This window comes from Melozone crissalis, unplaced genomic scaffold (assembly GCF_028551555.1).
Source record: "Melozone crissalis strain CALT ecotype California unplaced genomic scaffold, PUWL_Pcris_2 ptg000004l_1, whole genome shotgun sequence".
Taxonomy (NCBI): domain Eukaryota; kingdom Metazoa; phylum Chordata; class Aves; order Passeriformes; family Passerellidae; genus Melozone; species Melozone crissalis.
In genome coordinates, this window is record NW_026535782.1 from 25,945,049 (window position 1) to 25,969,244 (window position 24,196).

At 39.4% G+C, this 24,196-nt stretch overlaps 1 protein-coding gene across 10 annotated transcripts in view; it reads right to left on the reverse strand.

Annotated features, from left to right (window-relative positions):
- GRIP1 (glutamate receptor interacting protein 1) overlaps window positions 1-24,196 on the reverse strand; it is a 307,729-nt gene that overhangs the window by 101,502 nt on the left and 182,031 nt on the right. For 7 of the 10 annotated variants that reach the window (XM_054270762.1, XM_054270779.1, XM_054270805.1 and 4 more), the window contains exon 2: window positions 1,393-1,473. The exons of the other annotated variants lie outside the window; for them this stretch is intronic. In XM_054270762.1, the coding sequence (XP_054126737.1) occupies window positions 1,393-1,473 (81 nt within the window). The remainder of the gene's footprint in view (window positions 1-1,392; window positions 1,474-24,196) is intronic. 10 annotated transcript variants of the gene reach the window in all.

Below are 24,196 nucleotides of genomic sequence, written 5' to 3' on the forward strand. Positions count from 1 at the left end.
TCTCACAACTTCAGCCTGTTCCCAGACCTTAACTTAAGTGTTTTATAAATACAGTAATGACACTATAAATGATAACTACTAATGACACTATAAATTATAACTACTAAGATCACAGCAAAAACCCCCAAAAGGTTGAATATTTTCAAGGCCATAAATATTACTGACCTATGAGCTACAGCATTACCTGAAAAGTACCCTATAGAGGTCATCATTCACTCTGAAGAACAATGAATATTGATTTCTATTGACTTGGGTAAAAAAAGACCTGGTTGATGTTTGTATAATTAAATATTTTCTTCGAAGAATAACTGCACACTGGATGCTGTACTTGTATCTTTTCACAATGGTTATCTTCATGATTCTACCATAAAAATAACAATTTTTAAATCACTATGGTGTTTTCAAGAATGAATACGAATGTTCATTATAAGCAATACTAAATAAGGCAGCGTGCTCTCTCTCACACATAGAAACATGCACAAAAACCATCCACAAAATGTGCTTTAGCTGTTCCCTATAGCTGTTGGGATGAAATCTGAGCTCCATCCCCCATCCACAGACTCTCTGTGGGTTGTGTGTCTTTGTTCAATAATAAAGCCACTTAGCACAGGCAATATTAACCATTAGAGGGTGGGTGACAGGACCTCACAGCTCTGATTTCTATTGCAATGCATCTTCCCTTCGAGTCAGAGGTTACTGTGCTTGAGGTGAGAACGGCAACATCAATAATTCCACCTGAGTGCACCCTTGGTCAGCGTTCATTTGTTTTCATTAAAAGGTCTCTAAAATATTACTTGAGGGGAAAATCCCTTTAGATTGCTGCATAATATGTATGTCAAACTTGGACGTACATCAGACTTATCTGAAGGAATTAAAAGAGACACAGGTTGAAAGATCACTTATTTTAACTAACCACTGATCTAATGGTCCAGCTTGGTGTGATGCAATGACACAAAAGACAAGGATGGACAAGTGATTCTGCACATGGCAGAAAATCACATGAAGACAAGAACTCTGGCAGAGTGTTTCTCTGTTAGACTTCTGAGCCTGGCTGATGAGTAGTGGAAATTATGAGTCAATCTCCCTCTATTATTGAAACCAGATAGCAAAGAACAGATGTCAGAGGCCCTGAAAATATATGAGCCTCTGATGAAAAGGTGGTTGTGCTCAGTGTCTCAAATCTGCTGTGAAAGACAGAGATACGAGGATGTTCTTCACAGCAAAAGCTTGAGGCAACCTAACTGTGGAAACTTCTTACGGCTCTCTTGCCTTTTAAAGTTGCTCAATAGCAACTGCAATACATTTGCTTTTCATAACTAGCTGAATTTTGATTAGTATTACCTTGCTGATCAAAACCAAGTTAGGTGTTACAAAAAGCGAAGCAAATCTTACCTGGAATACTCTGTCTCCTCACAGACAGTGCTCCATCAGGTGCCTTTGCCTGGTTTGCAGATTTTGTGTAAGGACTCTCATCTAAACAGAAACAAGCAACACCTCCAGTTACTGTTAAATATAATGTTAAAACCAACATTTGTTTATCCAGGTACTGTATGAACTAGCAGAGCAGATCAGAAGAGATGCTGTGAGCCAGATGAGGATGGGTATTTCTAAATGCTGATTCAATGCTCAATGTCATGTTTAGCCTTGATGACAAAGGCTCTGAATAGGAGAGCTGAAAAGGATGTGCTAAAATTCAGATTGGAGGTAACACATTGATGACAGGCCTGATGTACAAAGGCTTTTTCAGGTTTAACATACTGATAGAAATTGCCCTTTTCTCATGTTTAGAAACTTTGTGTGTCAAAGACTTGAATGACAGAGGCACTGTCCCTGTTGAGGAGTAAAAGGCTTCCAGAAGCTTTTGAATATTCTGGCTGGGAAGATGCACTCCTTTTCCTTTAGGATCTGTCAGTGGGTGATTCCTTTTCCTTTGTAACAATTGATTGGAGAAAACATCAGAAAGCTGTTGCCAAACAGGCCAGGCACATTTGTGCCTCAAGAACAGCCCTGTACCTGTCTGTGTCTAAATAGGGAGCTATGTGGAACACGTACTGATCAACTTCAGTGCATAAAAGACCACTAATGGTGGGATGAGCAGATGAGTCACCAACTAGAGACAGCATTAGGCAGAAAGTGAGTCACTTCTGCATCCCTCTTAAGAGAAGAGCGATGGTAAGGAAAAAAAATCAACTATATGGTAGCTTTGAAAAGGACAAGCTGTAAGTGCAGGAAAGAAATATGAATAAAAGAAGAAACAGTATATGCATTTTATCATTTCAATCAAAAGAAAGGACTCAGAAGAAATAACGCTTCTGCCTTGCCCTCCCAAATTGAGTGCTCAAAGACTTTGAAGCGTCACAAATCTTTCTGTTTGCATATTTTGCTTCAGATTGCAAATGACTGATGCATTTATAGCATGTGCATGAATACATGCTTAAATACTGATCAATGAGTTGAGGAATCAAAGACTACATTATCTGTTATAGCATCCTCAGATCAAACAGAACCATATAAACTTTTTCTGGAGGACCATCTTTTCAGCTGACACTCTTGACAGTATAATCCTTCTTTGCTGATTGCACTCTTTACATCTGGCGAGGTCTCAAACTGCTTTGGAAACTTGCATCAAAGACAGCAGTCCATTTTTATACCAGTGAGATAAGGGTTTGGTCAGCATAATTTAATTTAAAATCAGGTCTCAAACAAGTGACTGAAAGAGCTGGTTATCCTTTAGAAGCAGAACTTCTGTAATGAAGTCTGCTACTGTTAGGCAGTTGCAACAACAAAAAACTTGAATTAGTAAAAAAGGAAAAAAAAAGGGAAAGGCAAAATAATTATTTATAGCCATGAACCTTGATGAAAATACAGCAACTAGTGAAGAACGTGTATTGGTAAAATAGCACAACAGCCAATATAATTGTGTTTTCTACAGTAAAATGAACTGCAATTGTTTTAGGACTACAATGTTACAAGTGGAAGACTAACAGGCTTGATTATGTTACACGCTAGTACAAACACCAAGAAAATAAAGCTGCTAACTACAGGAAATAGAGAAGCATGGAAAAAATATTAATATGGGTCTAGGTACATAATTTAAGAAAAGGATATGTAAAGCCTTATCCTTCCATTTGAGGTAAGTTGATAAGCTAATATTATTGCATAAGTAGAATATACACCCCCTCATTAAAGGAAAAAAAATACAGTATGACTGAACCAAAGCTTCTGAAAGAAGCAGCATTTATCTTTTTTTCTTTCACAGAAGAAGCACCACTGAGCTTGAACTCAAGGCTGAAGACAAAGAAACTGAACATGTGGCTTAGATGTCCCATCCATTACTACTTAGTTGCACTTGCTGAGCATGACAGCAGATAGTGTGAGACATACACATTTTTCTATTAAAAAGTGGGCAGAAAACATAATACAATTTCTCCATAACTGATGGATAGTGATGATTTCTGGTCTCTATTTGACTGTATGCTCTTCCCAGGAAAAAACATTTACAGAACAAAACAGTCCTCTCCAAGTCAGACTTCTTACATGCAAACTATTGTCATCAGATCAAGGGAGAGGAAAAAAGGAAAGAAGAATTTTCACAACTAGACTTTTTCCACTGAATCTTTGTCATGGAGCAAATGTCAACTCTCGTGCTAGAAGATTTTCCCAATATTGCACTGGACTATGAGTACTTGTGGTTATTTTGAGTTCAGAACTCAAGACAAGTCTGCAAATCTTTCTGGTTACCAACACCAATGAGGGGAGGGGACTGCACATTCAAATACTTACTAGGGAGCCTGAGCAAAAATGTTTTCTACATAATAACTGGCAGATGTGAAAGTAACTAAGACTGAACATGTGAGTAAGCTAGTATTTTGATTTAAGCCTATTATAACTGAAAGCTTATATGGGGTGGGTACTGCAGGCATGAAATTGCATTACATTTCTTGATGAGCTCAAAGATTCTTGTAGCAAAACAAAGGGCCCAAAAAGTTTCTTCACAAACTTCTGAAACCCCATAAATGCAAAATATACCCTATTATTATTGGGAAAGAACAATGAGCCATTGTGGAACGGCAAGCTGTTCTCAGAACTTGAAAGAATCTTCTTCCAATGCCCTTTTAACAGTAAAATCAGACTGAAACATAACTAGAAATAGGTATGAAGGACTCCAAGAAGCCAAGGACAACAAACACAACCGACTGTACAAAGAGTTCCTATTGAGTCTTTCTGAGATGCTTAACTGAGACAGGAAAGAAAAATAAAGATCAGACAAATGCAGAAATACGTGTCACCCTAAAGAAGCTAGAAAGACAAGGAAATCCTGAGAGCCCTGAAATGTCACACACCATTCATGGTGCCCCAAATGAGAAAATCTGTTTGTACGTACTAACAAAGTTGCATGAGCAGCCACAAGAATTTATCATCAAATTAAAATTTCTGGATACATTCATCCACTCTGTAGTTAGCAGGGAGGGTCTTAAAAATGCAAAAATGTCTTATGACAGCACTGCCTAGGGGGATTTGTCGGAGAGTTTTGTATTACCAGCAATGATAGACTTGGAGATGAAAAACAATTCAGCAAGCCAACACACAGACAAAGCAAAGGAGCAAAAGGATATGAAGCTTTTCCCCCCCAGACAGGAGTTAATTCAATATTAGGAACAACTGTGATATATTTTAAGATGCCACACATACAAAGTAGAGGGAGAAACAGGCTAGATTCAGAAAGATAAATTTCACCTGTTTACACCCCTAAGAGTAGCATATCATTAGCAGACCATAAGGAATCACAGGCCAAAGTGCACTGCCCCAAAGCACAGAAATGCCTTCACCTGGACACACAGCTGCAAACCCTGCCACTCAGCACGGATTCTTGTCTGCTTCTGAAGGAATGCTCCACAGGTGGCCACATTCCCTACCAGCTTAGCTACACCCATCCACTTGTGCAGATGCTTTTATACACCACTGGCTTTTTTTCCTCTCATAATTCCCTCTGGCTAGAAAATCAGAGTAAACAATTTCAGCTAGTCAGTAGGTCACACAAAGGTGTTGGCTGTGCCAGCTGATCTCTTCACTCAGTGACTACTGGAAACCAACCCTCTTACACTGTTAAGAGGCAGGAGTCATTTCCACCAAATTCATACTTTGCATGTTTCTTACAGTTGTAAATGTGCAATAGTGAAAATGTACACTGTGCTAACTCACTCCTTCTTGGCAGAACACAAATGATAATCTCAGAGGTGACACCTTGCAGATTATTTGGATTCTTAACCAGCAAAGCAAAATTACCTTTATGTCTTCTCCTTTTGCTTGTCCTCATGAAACAGCGCTGAACACCAGTAACAGGAGCTTACACATCATCCTTTCAAAGCCCTGTATACCATTAAAGACTACAAAGCTAATAATCAAGTGGACAGGCAAGTACTCCTGCTGTTTACAGCTATTACTGTCGGCTTATTGCCTTTTGCTTGTGTGGTAAACAAACAGCTTTTTTTGCACTTTCCTTCCTATTTTTAACCTGATGGCATCTCTATCCTGTAACAGAATGATTCATTCTTTGAGTTAGGGACCATGCTGTGACCCATTTATATCATTCTGCATTGCTTTTAATATACAGGTGTGGGGCATCTGTCCAAGTTTAATGTCTCTAAAGACAGTAAGAAAGAACAGTAATGTAACTCCAGAAGGATTACACGAGGCAATGTGTACAGATACATATCTGAAGTGCCTAGGATGGTGTCAGCAAAATGACCATATGAAATCATTAGATATTTGCTGTATTTAGTTTAATATCCTTTGAAGGATACCAACTGGGGGCACATAAGAGGGAATAAAAGGAAGGCCTAAAGACACTTCCTCAACAGTCAAGTCTAGACATTCAACGTTTCAGGCAGTTTATGGCCACTGAAGCATTCTCATGTCTCTCCTGGGGGCTGTGAAAGTTATTGACACAAGATGTTGTTTACACATGTGGTAAAGGCTAAGGGCAGTCTCTCCTCCCAGTCTTCAGAAGGGGTTAGAGGACATTTCCTTCACTGCTGCCACACACGTCCCTGTGATAACTGCTGAAAACAGTAAATGTATCCAAATCCTGGGCAGCACCAGGTGGCCCAGAAAGTGACTAAGCACAGCTACATCCTGTTTCATACAAAGGGGAAGCTTCTTCGCACCCCATTGGGAACAGCTCCTGAACAACTCTGTGGCTGTCACTTTGCCCCTCCTACAAGGAGAGGAAAGGTGAAGATGCTCCACTTGTTCTCAGCTCTATGTCACCATTTGTACCTGCTTTTCTACTGCAAAACCTGCATTAGAGGGAGCAGGGGAATAATGTGGCATCAAATTTGTACATGAAATTTCACACACGGGAATTTTCTAATATGTAGGAGCTTGAAAGCTGTACTAAATTTTTCCAACAGTAGATGCAAAAGCATTATGAGGGAAAACAGAGTTTCCATCTTTCAGTTCTTCATTTTCCATTCTTTGATGGCTTTACTTATGTCTCACCACAGAACAAGCCATTATTTGGGCAAGGAAAAACTGAATTTAAATAATTTTAGACCTTAGCCATTTAGGTCCCAAGTAGACTTCACAACCCAAACAAGTGAAATCTGAGATGTTCTCAAATGTTCCCCACTGTGAAGAATCTTCAACAGAGTCCCAAGACTCCTCAAAGAAGCACATTACATTTTCAGCTGGCTCCAGCTGTCTCACTACAGGAGTAAGATCAACTTTGTGTGTTGCTGTTAGCACCACCTGGGACAGCATGCACCTCAGACAAGCAGAGAATCACGTATCTGTACAGAAACTGGCAGCACCACAAACTGTCAAGAGGATCGGCTGCAACTGAGAGAACATCCCCAAGATTACTTCCTCAAAAATTAAAAGCACCAGAGCCCCGGTTGTTACTTCACACATTCCTAGATCTGCAATATCCCATTCACTGAAATTCATTGTTCCTTAATTTTATAATGAAGAGTATTTTTCACTAAAAACAATGAATTTTTATGAATCCTGTCAGTACAGCACAAAATAGGTTCTCATACTTCCTATATCTGAGACTTCCCCTGAATTTTATCTTTAAATGGCATAAACATTATCTAAAAGCATATTTTCTTTGCACAACATCATACCAGTGACAGCAAATTCTGAGGTACAGCATTCTTCATTATCTCCAATGCTTGCAGCTAGAAGTTTTTACAGATAAAAATAAACTTGTATCCATTGATGCCTGAGGTTTATAGAAGCTCTGAAGCTGTCTTAGAGTCTTCTGAGAACTTTTAGGATCATTCCTGCAGCAACTGACTCTCTTCTAAACTCAGACCTTTCTGTTAAAGATCTCTCCTGTGAGAAAACTGCAATGCTGTTTGGAGCAGGGACTTGATGCCCAGTCTCACATTCGCAGAGAGTACCCAAACTCCCAGCTAGACAATCATTTTGTCTTGCTAGCTCACTCTTACAAAAGTAAAGAGAAGATATCTCAGAGAATGTATTTTTCCTAGAAAATAGCATGTTTTTGTAAGATTTCATTTTAAATAATGCAGAAGTCTAGAGAAAAACTAACATCCTGGAACATTGATGGTTACTACAATGTCACTACAGCTGTGTCAGAGCATAGGGGACTATAAATTGTTGAAAAAAACCCCAAAATTATCTAAGCTTTTTTCACCAGATGTAGAATGTACAGATTTTGAATGTATATGATTCAGGAAACAACAGAATATCAACAATTTGCTTTTCCCATATGCTAACCCTTTCAGATGTGTTATGGGAGCTCCAACCATGAAATAAAGCATTAATTTCTCCTACTGGCATAGAGGAATAATAATTTTTCAAGTTCATTTTAGAGCTGTGGCTTCAGTCACTTCCTATGAGAATTGATTTTTTGAAATGGCAATGCTGCTCTTCAAAGTAGTGCTCAGATATATCTAAAAATTTTTAAGCATTGCATGTAAAGTAGCCATTAATGGCCTAGGCTCCAAGTAGGACAAATATGGATGTATTTAATCTTCACCCCTTCTTATCAAATTGTGTGCTCAGTGCTCTCGAGAGCAGTCTTTGTTAATAAAACATAGGGTTTCAAATGCTTCCATAAGTAACATTTGTTGGTGTGTGTGACATGAAAAAATTATGAGAAGAAAGAGTTAGAATAGCTCCTCTGGTAATTTTCTTTTCCACATTTAGCACACATGTCTCTGGTTTTCTCAGAAACTTAATTTTAACAGTTATACTACCAATGAATAACTGTGTTGTCTCTCTAAAGTGAAAATTTATTCAATTTTATTATACTTTATGTAAATTTAATTCTCTTTTTTCTGAATTATATGGTTACTTATTACAGTAGCAGCTCAGTTTTAATCTAGAAGCAAGAGAAGTAGAGTACTGTAATTATGCATAACTGTGAATCCATTTCATATTGATACTTAAAATACCTCAGCAAGCTTGACTGTTTGAAAAATGATCTGAATATCCTCCAAGTTTGCTTGTGCAAAGTTAATTTCCTACGCCTGTGCTTATGCACCTGAATGGAAATGCTTGGTTTTCTAAATGACTAAGTATGCTGATCTCCTCTCAAAGCTATTTTGCTCATGAAAATTCAGAACTTTCCAAGACCATTTAAAACATGCAGGATCTGCAGAAAGCTCAAAAATGTGTCTCGAGAGATATTAGCATATGGTGAAATTCACTTCAGTGGATTATCTAATAAAGAAGTAATCCTATTTAAATAATACTCCAACCACAAACTACTTCAAATCTGATAAATATGTCTTTTTGTTTATACAGCATCAAGCATTAAGCACAGATGCCATAAACCAGAATCATCACTGAATTGTTACATAATTTTAAAATTCAACTTGAGTTTCACTTTATTGTCTTGAGCTGCTGTTTATTGTTTATGGAAATAATACAGGCATCACATAAGTGATATCTGTGAGGATTACCCAGAACAGCTAGAAACCGAAGAGGCTGGTACATGAAAAAGCTTGAAGAAACTGGGGATGTAAACTATTTTCCTTTCTGCAACAGTCTTGGGATTTTTCTGTACTTCTGCAGAAAACCTTATCCTAGAGAATGGGGCTATAAACCTTTCCATGTAAAAGGAAATTCCTAAGTGACACAGATATCACTGACAAGAAGCATTTCCAGATATTCATGCTTCAATTTTATTCTGAACACCCTGGTCCATAGGAAGTTTTTGTTGTCCTTCTTGCACCTGTGTAGCTGTGATGTACTGCTGCATGCTGGCATTGTATGAAAGTGCCATTCATAAGCTTTTGGGGGAAAAATGTATTGAAAACCGTTTTCTTTACAAAGTTCTAATAATTAATAAGTTCAATACCTTTAACACTGGTAAATGCTAAATCAGCATCCCTCAAGAATATTTGAGCATTAATTCCACACTTCATGGAAAAACACTTTTATGAATAGCTATTAACTTTAAAAATGCATCAGTTAACTTAGCATTATCTTGAATTCTCTGCCCTGGGTTCAGCTACCCATTCCCAGATGGGCTGGGGAGAGAGTGGTAGCTGAGAGGGAGAAAAGGAGCCAAGCCAAATCCCATGGCTCCTGGACCATGCCTGAAGCTACACCACCACGCTGCTGACTGCTGTGGCTGCCCACCACTGTGCCTGCTTTGGACAAAAGGCAATTGGCTTCCTGGGCAACAGCATTCCACTGTAAGGAATGTACTACACTGTACCACAATGTGTGCTATGGTCTGTTGTTACATTTGTGGTTAAAATGCAACAGCAGAAATATATACTGTTCATCTGAGTTCTGCGCCTTTACAGCCATGGCTTTGTGCATCAACTGTGCCTGTGCTCTTTCAGCCCAGTCTTAGGTTATCCCTATAGTCTGACTGCTTGAAAGTTAGGAAGTAGAAGAAAAGAAGAGACATACCATCTTCTGTGAGTGCAGAGCACAACACAAAGCAGATCAGGACCACGTGCCCAGGTTGCTGACATTACAGCTGGTAGGGACTGGGGGAAGAGAGGATGTCAACTAGAAACTTCTCCAGTCCATTACAGGAAAAGCAGAAGCTAGCTTCATGTGTGCAGGGGGAAGCCAGTGATACAGTTAATAGCTGAGTCAGTGAGACTAATTCAAGTTGCATAAAAAATACGTGAAACGTGTTAAACTGTTTAGAAAACAGGTGTTTAGTTTGCTTCGGAGTAAGTAAAGTCACAACACTATCTTCAAAGAAAAGAAGTCAGAAAATTTTTTCTTGAGTTTAGTTATCTCATCTCAATTCTGCTGCTGTACTAATGCTATTTGCAGTAAATTGTATAATATGTGTTTCAGCCTTTTTGTGTCTGTAAGTGTCTCTGGTGATGACATCTTCATCACCTTCCTCTGGAAGCTGCTCCACAGGATGCATGAGGTCTCACAGCTGGAAAATAGCTCCCTCCATCAGTCTGCAATTTTCTTTACTTGCTTTAACTGTCATTCTATTATTCCTAATAACATTCTTCCACTCTTCAGAAGATCTTATTAGGATTATCTCTCATGTATTCTGTTCATTGCAGAAGCCTGATTACTGATTACTGACACAGATTACTGAGCCTACTGCTTTAGGGTCAGATCCTGCCAGCTCTTCTTCCTGGGTGTGACCTAGAACAAACACTGCCTGATCTTGTCACCAGAGCACTGACTAGGATATTCATTTGGTGGAGTATCCCATTTAATTTTAAAGCAAGAATTTACACAAGTTTAACTCTAGTGTGGACAATGTTAAGAGTAAAGCATACTCTTCCATCTTTGTAATGTATACATCTGCAGCATTATAGTTATTTTTTAATCCCACTAACAAGCTTTATTTGACTCACAGAATAATTCTAACCTGCCACTAGGAGCTGCATAAACACTATACCAGTACATTTATACTGGCATGCCAGTGGGATTGTCCCTCTTATTTGTAGTCCAAATTATGCACTTTAGTCCAAATTGCCACAGCTCAGCCTAAGTGAAAACCAGATCTTTCAGACTGCACTTCTTTTAAGAGTCAGGCCATAAACCTGGCACCTTCCTCATGGCCTTGTGAAATACTGTCCTACTTTCAGCCCCTACCCTGGAAGAGTCTACTCAGTATATCCACAGAGACGGTGCAATAATTTAGACTAACTTCACTTGTCAGCAAAACTTCATTGTTTTTGGAAGGTGTGACAGGTTTGAACACAGTGCAGAGTAAGATTCCTTCTAAATAAAGTGCTGTGTGCTTTTAGAAGTGAGAACAAAGTGTAGCAACAAAAGAGATGTCAAGTTGACAAAACAATATATACGTATTTGTCTTACTTAAAGCTCACATAGAGCCTAGGCCACCTTCTGTGCTCCAGACAGCATCTATCCATGCATGTAGTTCTTACAGCAAGGTTTTTAACCTGTCAAACAATCTTTATTTGCCAGTGTCTCCTGGGTCCTATTTAATCTCAAAGCTTATTTAGGGCAAGCAGTTCACTGTCTGCAGTATTCCTCAAATTCTGTAAAATAGTAATTGTTATATCTGCTTGCCCATATCTTTGCCTACATGCAACTTAGTCCATGTGTGAATCAGCTTTTTGCAATCCTGTGGAAAATACAGCAATAAAGAAATAGATAAAAATGAATATGTGGCATACATGAAAAATTATACTCCCATAACCTTCAAGAATACAGACAAATAATTTTTAATCTTTCTATGCACAAATCTCCCAAGCCTTTTAAGTAGGATCCCTTCTCTTTCAGGAATTCACAGCTATACCTTCATAAAGCCTTTGGCTCCGAGTCTCCTAGAACCAACAACAGCATTAACTAATCATTGGCCACAACTGCAGGAAGAATAAATATGGATTTAGTTTTTTCATACTGTGAAAATTCTATTTAAACTTTTTTCTCCCAACACTGCAGTAATGGTGATGCAATTATTGCATCTTTTTTACCAGCACATGGCCAGCAATTTCAGATCCATCACGATTTGTGCATGTGTGTGCGCACATTTATTTTTAACAATGCATTTACTAAATTCACAAAATAATTTCAAAATAGTCAACAGAAAGCAACCACAAATAACAAGAAATATCACATATTAAAAATAAGTTAAATCAACCTGATGCTGCTAAAGGACTCATTATGCATGACGTTTAAGGCAAAAGCTCAGACCTTCCAGACTGGCCGTATAATGAAGGTCAAATAAGCCCTTGTTTTGGCAGACCAACAACATGATGAATGCCAGAGTCCAGATCACTCTATCATGGCTCGCCTGTGCCTTGTCCAGGTTTTTATAATGAAAGACTGAGGGAAACCAAGCTGATTTTAGGAGCCAGAGTAGAATATACCTATTAATAAGACATGGTGTGTAAGACTTCAGACCCAATGAAGTGCTAAATATATTAACATCTGCACACTGTTCAGGCTGCGGAATACATCTGTACTAAACATATGAAAAAAAGAAAGCTAAGAGAAATAGGCCACATCATTATTTCACAGGGACACTATTTCCTATTTCCTTCATGATCTGAAATCTCTAAAAGCAGAGCCTGGTGCAGAATACATTACACATTAATGTAAACTGCCATTGAGAAGGAAGGGAGAAACATTCCTATGCATGCAAGGAGGAAAAAGCTTTCAATTACTTGCAGCAGCTTAACAATCCAGGCAACAACAATATCTTATTAACCACGCCAGGAAGCAGACATACAACCAGCAGCACCACCCCTATCAAGCCGGATATACAACCACAGGCACAGCTGGAATTTTACTGACCAAATCAACAAGAAAACACAAAGGACAGTATCTGTACCAATAACCAGGGCACAATGTCTTACAGATGATAGCACAAGTTTGATCTTTCAGGTATTTCAAGAAATAACTGGTATTTAAAAAAAATGCAACTAATTCAAGCTATGATTTCCATATTGCAAAAAGCAAGTGGTTTGCTGCAAAGAGGCGAGTTGAACACACTCATTTAGACTGTGAGAACAGCAAAAGCAAGCCACTGAGACTCACAAGAATTGTTGATTAAGGCAGTGGCTTTTAACCTTTGTCTGTCAAGCCCTAAAAGATCACACACTACTGCGATATATCTCTTGAAAGCCCTTAAGAAGAAATTATTTCTTTAGTCTACTGCAATCTAGTTCTTAAGGTGTACAACACGACTAAGTATCTAAACAAAGAAAAATAAAGCCTTAAAGATAACAGGCACCATCATCTGCCCTGAGAGCCTGAACAAAACAAGTTTCTGCCCTCCATAGCCACATTCTGACTTCCAGCTTTTACAGTTCAAAGATTTGCATTGGTTTTAGCTGGCTAGAAAAGTAAATGCTTCTGAAAACATTTCCAAACAGGAGTTAGGACTGTGGAACAAGTACTGTTAACACCTCTGATGGACAGTGCCAGCTCAATGTGCTTTCAGCTTCTCTGGTACATTCCTTGACAGGAAAGCATGGGGAAGAGAGGCAGAGCCATGGAGGAGACTTCTGTCGGAGTGCATGAGTATGTAAGGGGGTGGGAGCATCAGCAGGGCAGGCTGTAGAGGATGGCAGAGTACAGAAAGTACAGGCTGGTAACAAGAATCAGTGGTGAACAAGCTGTATGAGCATCAAATAGAAGAAGGAGAAGCCATGCTGAGAGTCTGCAATAAACAAATAAATAGAACCTGTTTTGTCCAAAATTCTTGGGGGTGGGAAGAAGGGTGAGGTTGGGAGGAGGAGGAGAAGATTGCTTGCTCTAAGTTAAATGTCTAGGAGGATGTACTTTAAAAATAACCTGGGTTTCCTGAAATGTGTTTGTTTTCCACTCTGAAAAACAAACACATTAAAACCCACCTGAAGTGGTCTACCAGCAAAACCCTGCCATTCACTAGGCATAATACAGGAGTCAAATTATTCTTTTTGAGGCTTATAAAACATCTTGCTAACACTTGTCTCATACTCCACAAAAATTCCATTTCTATTCCTGTCTTCTTGCCTTAAGAGAATAAACAATAATAATATTCTCTTATTGCCTTAAGAGAATAAATAATAATAAAGTCATTGTCTATGAGGTTTATGGGTGTTCAAAGCTGCCAGTCACCTACCATTTCCATGTAAAGTACAAACCCAAGCAGACTTGTCCTTGAGGGAGTTGTAGGGCAGCTGAGCTGGTAGAATTTACCCTAGGCTTTTCTGAAACCATTCTGTCCCAGAGTTTATAATATAAATGTTGTTTTCTCTCTGTCAAAAGACACTTCCACCAAAAAGCTCTGTGAAAGGAGCTCCCATGCTTCATATTTCCATGTAAGGTCAGACCAAAGGCAAGAGATGCTGAACAAAGCTGTATTTTTGCATGTTCCACAGCAGCATTCCTTCTGCCTGCTTCTTTGAGTCCCTTCTTCCCTTTGAAAGGTCAATACATTTTAACAATGTATACAGAATAGAAAGAATCAAAACTGAGATGAGGTCTGACAGAAAACAAACAGAAAGTAAATATATGCAATGCATAGGATGCTGTGTGTCAAGTAAGGAAGAGGGAGAGAAGAGCAAAACCAAACTATGTTGGATTGCAGAGGAAAAGGAAAGGAAGTAACAGTATGGGAGAGGATGAATGGGAGGAGACTAATCCCACATCTCAGTTCCTTCTTGATTGCCTCCCAAACTCCCCTAACAAGTTGTATTTCCTTCGCTAACGACACAGTACAAGTGAAGCAGCCTGGTTTGAAATCACACAGATGTTAAAAGTCCTTGATTTTGAGTTCCTACTCCTAATAGCAAAAGGCCAATGGAGAATCCACTGGACAAGCTGATTTGGCAAGAAACACCTGACACCAGTATCACAGCAGGAACTAATACTGCGCTGCTTCCCTTCCCTAAGTGTCTCCTCTGCTCTAGGCTGATGTTTCTCTCTGTGAGACACAAATGAACAAGGGAGATAGTGAGAGCTGTATTTATGTTCTGTCACCATCACCAGCTCAAGGAGCCTGAGTGGGAACTGAAAACAAGCTATGAAGTTCAGGAAACAAAGCCCTTAATACTTCTGCAACCATGCAGAATTTTTGGTTCAAATAATTTCTTTAATATTCTGCTTAGCAGAGAAGCACATATAACAATGATAGTGCTACTCCTGTCATTATATGGATGAAATAAAAATACAGAAGTGTCAATGACAAAGACAAAACAAAGTGAACAGAACATACGGTCTTGGCAGAGAAATTATTTATTTAACCACCACTGTTGTACGCATTTTCTTCTCTAGCATGATCTTTTAAGGGACTGCGTTAGCTTCAGAATTGCTGCCATTGCTTCCAGTATGAAAGTCTATTGAGACTTGAATGTAAAAAGTTAATTAGAAGTTGAATAAAATTATAACAGAGATCAAAGAATGCCTTTTCCCCAAGTTCATGCCAAGATCCATACATGTGTAATGTTTCATACAAGTAATATAAGTTATTTCAAGATGTTCTTTTCAATAAAGCATATGATAAAGAATAAAATGTTCCTATTATCCTTTTCTAATGGATTTATTCAAATCAAATCAGAAGTTAAAACAAGAAAGTTAAACATAAAAGGATTACTTTTTCGTGAATATTGCCAGGATATCTTCAGGTTAGTCAGACTGGCTACTACAGCAATAGTAAATGCAAAAATTTTCCTTAGGACCCTGCTCTGAAAAAGTATGTCAGTTTAAGGGGTCATTTGCTCCTGCTAAAGCCAAATGAAAAGGCAGTGGGATTTTAAAGTTAGTGGACCGCTTTTTGAACGCAGACTGAATGCTGTTTTGGATTTGGGATGCTCTCCTGATCTGGTTTTGCAGCTATTCAGGCACATGCATGGCTTTTTACTCTCAGTGCATTGAGAAAGTGAAGACATGTACATTTACATAAAATGCACAATAATACATTTTTCTGTGTGGTGTTACTGTATGCTTCATAATGTAAGGAAAAGTAAGCAAAAATCCTTTACAAATCCATACACCATCATTTCTACAAGCATTTCTTAAATATGGCACTTAGTATCACATTCTTAATTGCAGCTGTAAAAAACCAGGCCCCTACTGTAGCAGCTTCCTGCTGAATACCCTGGCAAACTGCAGTGAGCATGGTTCTCTGCAAGTCTGATACAAAACTTCTATGTAAGAATAAAAAATTGGATATTGGAAGTCACACATTCATCATTTTAGTCTCTTTAAAAGAAATATTGTAACATTTATTCTCATAAAGCTCATAAAAATAAATGTTTCCAACACAGTGATTTACAATACAAAACAATAGCAATTTCAGAACAACAGCACTTTGATATAAAAAGGCTATAAAAGATTGTCCAGCATGTTTTTATAAACACACAATCTATTCTGAAATTCCCAGATGTGTGGGCTACCATCCCTTTCTTCAGAGATTTTTTTTGTGTTCATACACACTTGAAAATAGACAGAAGTTTATTAAAGTGCATCCAACTGCTGAAAGAGAAAAGGCTGCAGTCCATTCATGCATACAGACACTAATCTACAAACACCACCACTACAGTGGCTTTCCATTTAAAAAAAGCCAACCTTTATTACCTTAATTTTGCTTCAATTCACTAATTAGTATTAAAGACTTCACTACCATTCATGTATTATTTGCAACTAAACCCCAGTCAAGCACAAATTTTAGTCTTTTCCACTGTACAACAGAAACAATGATTTTTATGTGAGCAGGTAAGTGACAAAGGAGTAGTGTGGATTTGTAAAGGTATGGGTGCTGATTTGGCTGACCCAGTTCCCTTATGAAAATCTGCCTAAATGAACAGAGAAAAGCCACTCTGGATTATGATTATAATTACAGCTCTCCTGGACAATCTTTGTGAATCATCATTTCTTCATGTTGATGTTTTAGCTTGCCAAAAAGTAACTCCAGCCCTGGTAATTTGTTAGCTCCCCATACTACTTAGAATATTGCCAGTCCATCGCAATTTTTTCTTTCCCTGCCAATTCAAGCCAGTACACTGAAAATTCTCATGACAACCCAGAGAGGACAGTAATTTACACCTAACAGTGACACTGGCAAACATCAAGGATGGAGAAGAAAATGTTAATTTAGTTGATGGGTTCAGCAGGCAGAAATTAGGCAGATGTCACACATTATGCATATATGTGCTCCTATTTTTATCAGCCCTTTACCGAATAATTTAGGCCAATCATCCAAACCCATGAAGCACCATGGAGTAAGGCACAGCAGTCAACTCATCCACAAGATAGGATGATTAGCACTTAGAATGCAACTCTGTGAACCTCTATCATTATTTTAATGACACTTTATGGGCTAATTTTAAATACAACAGCTGCTTCTCCCAAGTTCTTGCTACCAGATTCTGCTAAAGATCACCTTTAACATTACAAAATAAATTCAGCGAGATCATACATAAATAGAAAACAGTCACCCTCAGTGAACAGTAAGATTTGTGGGTTTTGAGATCTGCCTTCAAGACATTCTATATGAACTGGCTAAAATCAGAAAATAGTGGTTTCAATACTAGTAGAAAAGCCAAATAAGCATGAAGCCAAGTAATTTAAATTATTCAAAAGTCTACAGAGCTATTCTCACACTTTAAATCCACATTTTTTCCCTAGAGAAGGACTATACAGTTGATTCAATTTATGAGACACTACACTCAAAAATGAAGTAATAAAGACGCTAGATAAAATATATCTTCAGTTTACTTGATGTCAGAAATGCCCTCCAAATAAAGTATCATCTGACCTGTCACTAGAATTTTACAAAATCACAATTATTCTCTTATTTCTTCAAGAACATTGTGCAAGGAAAACAAATTTGTTTCTCAAAAATATAATTTACGCTTGATATTATCTGCTATTTATCAAGTAATTTGAGTTTATCAAGAATTTACAAGAGAAAGCTATTCTGGAGAAACTAAATCTTAAGGAGAGATCTTCATGAAGTGCACTTTATGATCATTTCCAGTTCTTGCAAGAAAACATTTTGTTAATCTAGGTTCAATGCACCATGGCCTGATGGCCAGCACTGGCCTGGCTCTCTTGTCACGGAGCATTTCCCTGCTGTCACACACGGCTGCTGGAAGCAGCCAGCAAGAAGGAGAAATGATCCTGCAGGCAATTACATGTGTCCTCCCAGACAGTTTCCAACAGGAGAGAGATTTTGAACTGAGCCCATGCACAACAAAGCACAACCACGTAGTGAGCCATGTTTCATCTGGACTGCTAAGTTTGATGCTAAATGGAGACTATGGGGTTTTTTCAATGTGTGCAGCCACATAAACCCATGCAAGAGATCAGGTTCGTGCTTGCTGGGACTAGAACTGTAACTGCCACCCAGCAGCAGTGTTTTTCCACCATAGCAGGTGACAGTATCCTCCCCGACCCGCTGCAGGCACACTTTCTATTACAGCCATCTGAAACATTCACTAAACTGGCAGATATTTTCAAGGTTGCAGCAGCAAGCTGACAAGCTGAAGGCAGATGATCTCTGCTGCTGAAATACTTAAAGGAGGAAAAATGTGGCATGTTAATATTACCAGGGATAACTATAGCTCTGACTTCCCCCTGGTATGCTCAAATATGCTCCTCATTAGCCTGCCTGCACCTTTGGTGTCTAACTACCATCTCTCCCTAGGAATGAGAGCATGAAGGAGGGAGGGAGACTGCTCTGCTCTCTCAGTTTTGAACACTGCTCCCCAGCTAACCATGCTGACCACTATTCACTCTAGACCAACAAGGCCATAACATCAAATTTTCGTAACCGCTGTAAAGTAAGGTTCAAGAGGATATTGCCACCTCTGGTCCTGCAGAGTGTCCTTTATGCTTTTGAAAAATATGTACACTGATCTAGCCTAGAACTAAGGCTACTTTATTTTCAACTATGAACAATAAATGTCCAAAAGGTGTGCAGATGTGGCACTTGGGGACATAGTTTAGTGGTAAAAAAGATGGTGCTGGGCTAAACTCAATAATAAGGGCTAAACTCAATAATTTTAAGAGTCTTTTCCATTCTTAATGACTGTATGATTCTAATAAGGATTGTATTTGTAGATCTATATTATTACATCTGTAAGTGGGCTATCTACCATCATTTTGTCCACTATAACCTTCCCAGCAAGCAAGTCCAGCCTGAACACAGACCCAGTGAACTGGGGCATGCATCAGCGTGCAAGCTGGCTACAAATTTAGAAACTTGATCAATAGTGCTCACCTTTGACAACAGAACAACATACCATGAACCTCTCAGCTCTCTGCTGGGATGTGACCTTGCTAGGAAAGGCCACAAGCATCATACTGAGCACTATACTTGGTGCTGCTCATTGGATCTACAACTGGGGAAGGACCTGAGCCAAAGCCCTCTGAATGTGGGACCAAGATTTTGGGAGGCAAAGCAGAAGAAACATGATTGCACTGTCTTCAGACAAGAAGACTTAATTCCTCAGATCATTCTATCCTTCATTTGAGGTAAAATGCAAAAGTTCTAGAAGATTATTTGTGGCAGTAAAATCAACTTTCTAGTTCCCCTATTTCCTTTTTATAAAACTCTTAAGTTTAAAGCTTTTGCTTGCTTTGACACCAGGGTCTAAACAAGTATTTCCACGCTTAAATGAAAAAGAGGTCTGAGGTTTATTTGGAACAATAACAACAAAAACCACCAAATGAAACAAAACAAGAAAGCCTGAAGCTACTCACTGACAGCCTCTTCCCTCTTTTTTGTGCTTCCTATCATTGTTTTTCTTGCACAGCCATCTATACAACTTAAACCCTATCCCCCCAACCCAAAACACTGTCAATACAGATTTAATTTTTTTTACAGTTGTAATACACCAGGCAAGGAGTAGTATAAAAGGAGATTTTTTTTTAAATGAAAACAAACAAATTAACTCCAATTGCATTCTCTGATGCAAAAAGTGACTGACAAGAGGAAACGGCCTCAAGTTGTGCCAGGGGAGGTTTAGATTAGACATCAGGAAAAGTTTCTTCATGGAAGGGGCTGTCAAGCATTGGAACAGCTTCCTGAGGAAGTGATTAAGTCACCATCACTGGAGGTACTTAAAAGACATTTAGATATAGCACTTAGGGATGTGATTTAGTGGTGAATTTGGCAGTGCTGAGTTAACATCTGGACTCGAGGATGTTAGAGGTCCTTTCCAACATAGATGGCTCTGTGATTCTGAACTCATTGTTCCTGAATGCATGGAAGTTGCCAGACCCAAAGTTAACTCAGATCCAGGAGGAAAGAGCATGCTTTTGAAAGTACAGCTTGTTGTGCACTCCTGCCCTTGGACAGCTCCACAGGTGGCAGTGCACGCCCAGAGCACACCGAGCCCCGCTGCTGTCACCACCCTGAGCACTACGGGGGCAGCAGCAGCACAGCCTGCAACCCATGTTTCTCTCCTTCTCCCTTGCCCTGTTCACTTTTGCAGTCGGGTTAGCCTCAGCTCTGCCAGCCAAGGGCTGTGTCTCCCAGAGCTCTCTCCAGCCCATCCCGCCCTTGTCGCCCCTGCTCAGCCACACTGCCCTTGCCTGCAGCAGGAAAGCACACGGAGCGCCCGCTGGCACCTCTCCCACCACGGCATTCAAGAGCTCCTGAAATGGGAAATTACAAAGGAAACACATTATTTGCTTGAGTGGAAAGCATGGCAGATAGAGGACATTTTTTTTGGTGGTGCGCCTCTTTAAGAGAGAAGACAAAGCCCGCAAAGGCAGCAGCACAGCTGCAGAATTTGTAATGATCAGGGAATTTCAGTGAAATTCCCTGCAGCTGGGAAACACTACCCACTCAGAAGCAATGTGTCCCTCCACACGAGAGCTTATCACTGCTGTGCAAAACACTGCAGAAATGAAGCAAAGGTGGTTTGTGCAAACCAAAGCTCGGGAACTGACAGCTAAGCTCAGCCTGCCCATTCTGGGTACAGCCTGTACAAAATGCATGGGTAAGGCATTCTGAGCAAAGATTTGTGCCTAGGATGAAATGACTGAAGCTGTTGAGGTCCACAGGGCAATGGGCAATGACAGAGAGCCTGTGCCTGGCTGCCTTTCCCCACCACTGCTCCCACAGGAAGCCACAGGCATGCCTGGAGAGGTCTGAGCTGTGGTAACTCTGGTGTGTTGAGATATGTCATTTCTCATAGATGCCCAGTGGTTTTTCATCCCCTGCTTAGACAAATGTCTGGCATCTGGATAAAAGCCAGCTGGTGTGGGTCCAACTCGGATAAACTGGAACTGTTGGCCAGCACAGGGATGCGCTGGGATAAATATCCGGATGCAACATCTGTTCCCTATTGCACATCCTCCCAAATCACCATTGATCGTCAAACATTAGGCTTCCCTTTGTTCCAAGATTAACCCAGCAAACAGATGTGTCAGCAACCCTCAAAGACACAAGGGTTGGTCTGTATGTTGGTCAGAGCCATCTTCTTAAGGAACAAGGCTGACAACCTAGTTGCCCTCCAGTGCAGCAGACTGGGAGTCAACCTTGTAAGAAATAAGTCAATCAGGCTGATAAAACTAATACCAAAAAGGAGAATAGCTGGAGAGAACAGCTAGACAGAACAAATGAATAGTCACCAGCATTAAAAAAAAAAAAAAGAAATCAAGGTTTGGGAAACTAATTTATCTGAAATTACTAAAGATGGGAAGTAGGAAGAGAAGATAATTGTGTCTGCATCAGGACTAGAAACCTGTGTGCTAGACAGGAGATGTCAGAACAATTAATGTATAGGGGAAAAAAATTTAAGCTGAAAATAATAAAAGTACTGGAGTGAGAAGAAAAGCAAAATTAGATAATTAAAATGCATAATAAAGACTTGTTGAAGAAGGAGTATGACTGAGAACAGGTTAGGGTTCTTACCATGTAGAAATGCTGTTCCTACCTTACAAGTCACTAATATTTCATTGATGTGAGAGAAAGCGTAAGTAGACGATGATGCACAAAAACCACGAACTATCATCTATAGAGACCTACAATAAAAGTTTTGAGGCTTTAAGAGAAAAAACTGTGTTTGGCAAAAATAAAACCCTACAAAATCTCTGTGCAGTATTTTTAGGAAGAAGAATCACAACTGTCAAAAAACAATGGATTACATAAGTTATCATGACAATAACAGTGTTCATTCAACAATAATTTAGAATGATTTTCAATGATAGCAAGGTAGGCAGTCCACTATCAGCAGGTCTGGATGACTTTGATTCAACAGCTAAGCCAAAAAGCTCTTGGATCATTAATACTGATTTTCAGTAATACTTTTGCAATAATATTCATTTTTCATTGCTAAACATTTTTTAAAATTAAGATCAATATTTATCTAAAGGCTGCTCAAATTTAAATAGGATTAATTCCTTAATGTACAGAAATCAAAGACTTGTGTTGCACAAGTCATTCTACAGAATCAATGCAGACATTTTTCAAGTATTTGACTGGCATTTTGAAGATAAGAGCAAACAGAGATAAACAGGAAGATTAAGAGGCATCAGGCAGTTTGTTCCAGAGATACAGACTGTGTATTTAAAGTAATTAAAAGGTACACAGAGGTAACCACTACAGCTGAACCACACTGCTGTCAAAGCCAGCTGTGTGCTGTACAGGAATTCTCCAAGGCTCCAGAAGAGATGCTGAAGAGCTGAGAAAGTCTGATGAAGGTGATGCACTGACCAACAGGTCAGCTGCACCATGGAGTGCCAGAAAGTGCCACAGCCCTGGTCCTGAGCCCAGCCCAAGGAGCAGGAGAGGCTCCAGTGTCTCTTCCTTAACCCCAGACCAGCACCAAAGGGACACCAACAGCAGCACTCATACTCTCAGGCTGGACAGAGAGGAGCCAGTCTCCTACATGGTGCCAGACAAGCCACACGTAAATCACGAGATTTGGCTAAAACAGTGTTGGGGAGTTATCATGAGTTTACTAGATGCCTGCCTGAAAGGAATAGGCATCTCAGTTTGGAAAAGAATGGACTGCATAGTCATCCAGAAACACCCAAATTAGACTGGATATTAGGAAAAATTTCTTCAGGAAAAGAGTTTTAAAGCATTGGCACTGCCTACTCAGAGAAGCAGTTGAGTCACCATCCCCAGATGTATTTAAAAGATGTGGAGATGTGGCACTTTGGGTCATGTTTTAGTGGTAGCCTTGGCAGTGCTTTTTTCAACAGCTGGACTCATTAAGTATATACTAAGTGGGAATAGGTCCAGAAGAAGCCACTGCTGGGAACAGGCAGTCTTCCTGGGGAGGAAGGACAAACCATGGCTGTAGTCATTGGCAAACTGATGCAAATGCTGTCTTGGACACCAGGAAACACAGAGTTATCCCTTCTCTTAGCCCGCCCTAAGCATAGAGGGGGCAGGATGTCTCCTCCTGCAGCCTTCAGAAACATGCAGGGCAAGGTGGCAGCTCCACCTTCTCCTGTGCTTGGAAATGACTAACAGTTTATGTGAACAGGGCTGCACAACCCACTGGGTGTGCAGAAGTATATTTATCTTCTGCTAAAATTGAACAACTGATGGTACCACTGTTCTTGGAGATTCAACTGCACAATTCTGTCTTTTTTCCCCCCTGAATCTCTCAGCCATTTCAACTTACAGCAAAATTGTCTGAAGTTGCCCAACTCCAGGCACATAGAACAAAGATACATGAAGAATGCATGGACAAAAAAATCCTGTGCATTAAATCCTGATGCATAACTATTTCTGCTCCAGGAAATTTATTTCTGCAGATGGTAGGAGTTTCTGAGTGCTCTTAATAACAGCATGCAGTATTCACTACACTTTACTTACTTGACTTCCCTTAACTGCAACAAATAAACAATCCATGTCAACTCCCAAGGATGCACTATCTTCTTGTCATATTAAGTTAATAATGAAGACCAGAAGCTTTAAACATGGCTTTTGCATCCTGGACATGAGGTGGAAGATGAAAAGCACAAATGGGTAAGAACATGAATAATATTGCCCACCAAGGTGGGCACCAGCATTCCCCAAACACAGCTGGCACACAGTCACTTGGCATATACCCAATTGATATGCATTGATACAGCATTTTGTTTCCTAAATTAAAGGTTTTCCTGTGTTCTCAGTTGCTGAATACTCAACCTGACAATCACATGCAGGCACAAAAGATTATGTGAGAGATCAGGAAAACAGAATAGAGAGCAAAATGTATCTGAAATGTACCAAATAGTAGCATCATTTGCCTGTTCCCCAGGGAGATCTGAACTGTTTTCTGTACAAAGGCTGTTAAATAGATAATTATTTATTGGGAAG